The 3,772-nt window shown below is 35.4% G+C and overlaps 1 protein-coding gene across 1 annotated transcript; it reads right to left on the bottom strand.

Moving 5' to 3' along the window:
- Window positions 1–529: 529 nt before the first annotated feature.
- On the bottom strand, window positions 530–3,274 carry LOC143605449 (cytochrome P450 CYP82D47-like). The gene is made up of 2 exons (XM_077081551.1): window positions 2,336–3,274; window positions 530–1,407 (listed from the first exon to the last, which is right to left on the bottom strand). Exons 1-2 carry the CDS (start codon window positions 3,272–3,274, stop codon window positions 775–777), a joined length of 1,572 nt encoding a protein of 523 aa, XP_076937666.1. The 3' UTR covers window positions 530–774.
- Window positions 3,275–3,772: the final 498 nt, after the last annotated feature.

The following is a 3,772-nucleotide window of genomic DNA, read 5'->3' as shown; positions in this document are numbered from 1 at the left end:
AGTTTTGAAACTATAGTTATGTAACCGCTTGACACGACCTATGCAAGTATACAACTTGATTTTGTTTTCTATGTTTGTGCATATTAGTGTTTGGCATGTACAACGTATACAGTTTATGCAGGAACGAAAAACATTGAACAACAAATTTGTGTTCACTTACAATTAAATATATGTGTATTAGAAAGCACAGACTTTAGGGTATCTAAATTCGAAAAATAAAGAGGTTACCCGGGTCACGACTTGCTGACAAGATTGTTCAACTAATTGACTTCAACATAAATGGGTTAGCCACGAGTGTTGTGAACAACGTACATATAGTTACTTTGTTTATTTCAAACATCATTAGTTATTTTAGATCCATCATGCCATCACACATAATTACAAGAATCATGTAAATACTCATTAAACTATTTATATTAATGACATGACAGAGATAAAACAATCATGCAAATGCTTGAAAAATTCAAGCACTATTATTAAAAAATATATATATAAAGTTCTTCTACTAGAATAGAGACGACCAAATAGAATGAGTAGCAAAACGCTCTTTCTCATTATATAAGGGGAGGAGCAAAGTGCAACATAACGTTTTTATATAACTTTCTCAGACACAAGAACTAAAGCATGCATATCTATCTGTTTATTGAGATGTTTACAACTGCAAACAAGCATAACTAATATAAGTGCTCTGATATTAGCTTATAGTAACAAGAACTTCGGGGACATTGTTATCTAGAGTGGGGTTTGCAAATGATTGACACTTATATATAGCAATCAAGTGCAATCATAATACATTTCAAGGGGTAAACGAGGGGCAAGAAGGACCTCCAATGGCGTTTCTTTGATGTTAGTTATTCCCAAGCCTTCACTCATATCAATTGGTTCATTCGATGGTTTGTGTATCGCAAACTGTTGAATCACATTGGCTAAGGTTAAAGGCAATAGTTGTAAGGCAAAGGAAACACCCGGGCACATTCTTCTACCACTACCGAACGGAATTAGTTCAAAATGTTTTCCTTTAAGATCAATATCCTTTTTACTAGTTAGGAATCTTTCTGGCTTAAATTCACAAGGATCTGACCATATATTCGGATCTCGATGGATTTTCCAAAGATTTACCAGCAAACGCGTGCCTTGTGGGATGTTGTATCCACTCACGATGCAATCTTCCATGGATTCATGAGGAACGGAGAGAGGTACAACTGGGTACAAGCGCAATGTTTCTTTGATAATGGTATCAAGGTAAACTAAGTTCCTTAAGTCTGACTCTTCCACCAGTCTGTCTCTTCCAACAAGTTCATCAATTTCATCTTGGGCGGCTTTTAATGTCTTTGGATTATTAAGTAGCAAAGATAAAGCCCATATCAATGTCATAGCTGTCGTGTCCGAGGCACCAATTATCATTGTCTGCGTGATTGCAAATGTAGTCGGATTTGATTATAAGCAACACGGGGTTATCTTAGGTAAATAATTAGGGTGAGATTCATTTCAAAAAACTAAAATATTATTATGAGAACAAAAAGAAAATAAATATATTTAAAATCTTTTTCATTTATAGCTCATGTTTTTTTTTAAATGATTTATACTATCTAATTGAGGTGTGCATGAAAGAAAAAAAAAGGCTTCTAACAGAAAAAATCGAACCAAAATAAACAAACCCAAACAAAAATGATTTTTTGGTTTTATGTTTCGTCAAAACCGAACTTTGTATTTGATTTTGGTTTTGCGTGTAACTAAAATAGATATAACCGAACCAAATCAAGTGTATGAATTTCTTTTTAAGTTTTGAGTTGTAAGTAATTTATAAGAAATTAATAAATAGTAACTCAAGTTTTTGAGTCTAAATATATAATAATAATCAATTCATTATTACTTACTAAAAAGACTTAGGTCAAAAATCATTATTTTAGGTTACTTTTTTTTCTCATTTCAAATATTTCAAACCCAAATGAGAAAATCACTTCAAAACCCAATCGAAAACTAAAAAATCATAACTAAATAATTTTCAAAAACCGAAATGTTAGTTTTTGATTCATTTTGAGCCTAAAACCGACTATTGCACATCCCGACCTTTTTCATACATCTTGATTAAATAAAAAATATTAATCTAGTTTGTAAACATATTTTCTTAAAATTTTACCTTCAGTTATGTGTAGCTAATTTAACCTACAAAATAACTTGTACATGTGTGTTTTATAAATAAACCAAATGTGTTTATATATTATTTTTGAAGTTCAAGACAGATGATTACATATACATTTCAACCGTTTTTTTTATATTTGTTATGCTAGATATATAATTTATATATATATTGTTGAAGGTTAAGTAAGCTTACCAAACACATGGCTTTGATAACTGTATCATGGTCATAACTTGAGAAATCCTCTTCTGATGCATCTTGGAGAACAGAAAGCATCACATCCATGAAAACTTGATCGCCTTGCGCCTCACTCTTCCGCTCCTTTAACCATCCTTCGATGATGCTGTCCATTTCTTTACCTGCCACCTTCATTTCTTTTTCATACCCCCCCAAATCAAAACCATTCGTAAACGGAATGAAATCCGCCACCACGAACCCGCCTACCAAATCTAAGAATTTCCTCACCACATTTTGAAACCGAACTCCTTCTTTATCGCTGACCTGAAACCGCTTCCCTGTAATAATCCTAACTATAACGTTAAATACCAAGTTCCCAAACCATTTTTCCATATCCACCTTTACCATATTATCCAAACCTCCATTGTCTTTGTTCATTAGCCACGTGTCATAGATATCTTTCACGGATGTTCTAACCTCTGAAACCCTAATATGTTCAAGCATCTCAACTCGTTTTTGAGACAGAATCTCGAGCATAACCATCTTGCGAACTTGTCGCCAGTAATCCCCATGTGGAGCAAAGCCTAACATGGCGTAGTTATATCCCATGATCTCTGCTGCCTTTGATTTGGGTCGACTTGCAAAGGCCTTGTCGTTTGTGGTGAAGCACTCTTTAGCTACCTCTCCGTTACTCACAACCAAAGCACGATGAACGCCGAGCTTGATGGTAAATATAGGGCCATATTCATCTGCCATATCACCTAAAACATGTTGTGGTAGTCGAGATCTGCCTAGAAGGTGCAGGTGCCCGATTATTGGCCATGCACCCTTTGCCTGAGGTGCGGCTCGATTCTTCACTGTGTTTAAACCTCTCAATATTTGCAACAGAAAAGCTATGATAAAAACAGCAAGAATCAATGTTACGGTTGGTGTAAAGGATACCATACTTAACTCCATGATTTATTATTATTATTTTTTTATAGAAAGAGAATTATGAGTGTTTGTTATATAGAGTTTTATTATGATTACAAAGTCAATTAATGCCTACCCAATGGTTGCCAACTTTATATGAGTAAGGCTGAGGGGTGTGGGGCTTCAACGGGGGCGCTAGAGCCCCTCCGCTCGCGCCTCTAGGCGCTAACACCACACCACCGGGGCGCTAACGCGAAAATCCATGCATGCGTGAGCCTGTTAGCCGGAGAAGAGAGAGAGGAGCTTGTTGAATTTTAGAAAAAGAGCCGTTGGGCTCTTATTAAATTAAAAAAAAATTTTTTTTCCTATATCATATCATATCATATCATGCCCAGTAAAATCCCACCGACAGCAAAGCTATAAGTAGGGTCTGGGGAGGGTGGGATGTAGGCACACCGTACCTCTATTCAAAGAAATAAAGAGGTGGCTTCCAGAGAGACCCTCGGCTCTAAGTACATGTGTATGAAGCAAAATAAAGAAAAA

Source organism: Bidens hawaiensis, unplaced genomic scaffold, assembly GCF_021521415.1.
Source record: "Bidens hawaiensis isolate Kalapana, Puna unplaced genomic scaffold, B.hawaiensis_p1.1 tig00069475_1, whole genome shotgun sequence".
NCBI classification, from domain to species: domain Eukaryota; kingdom Viridiplantae; phylum Streptophyta; class Magnoliopsida; order Asterales; family Asteraceae; genus Bidens; species Bidens hawaiensis.
Note: the sequence above shows the minus strand (reverse complement) of the source record. Positions and strands in the feature narration are given on the sequence as shown.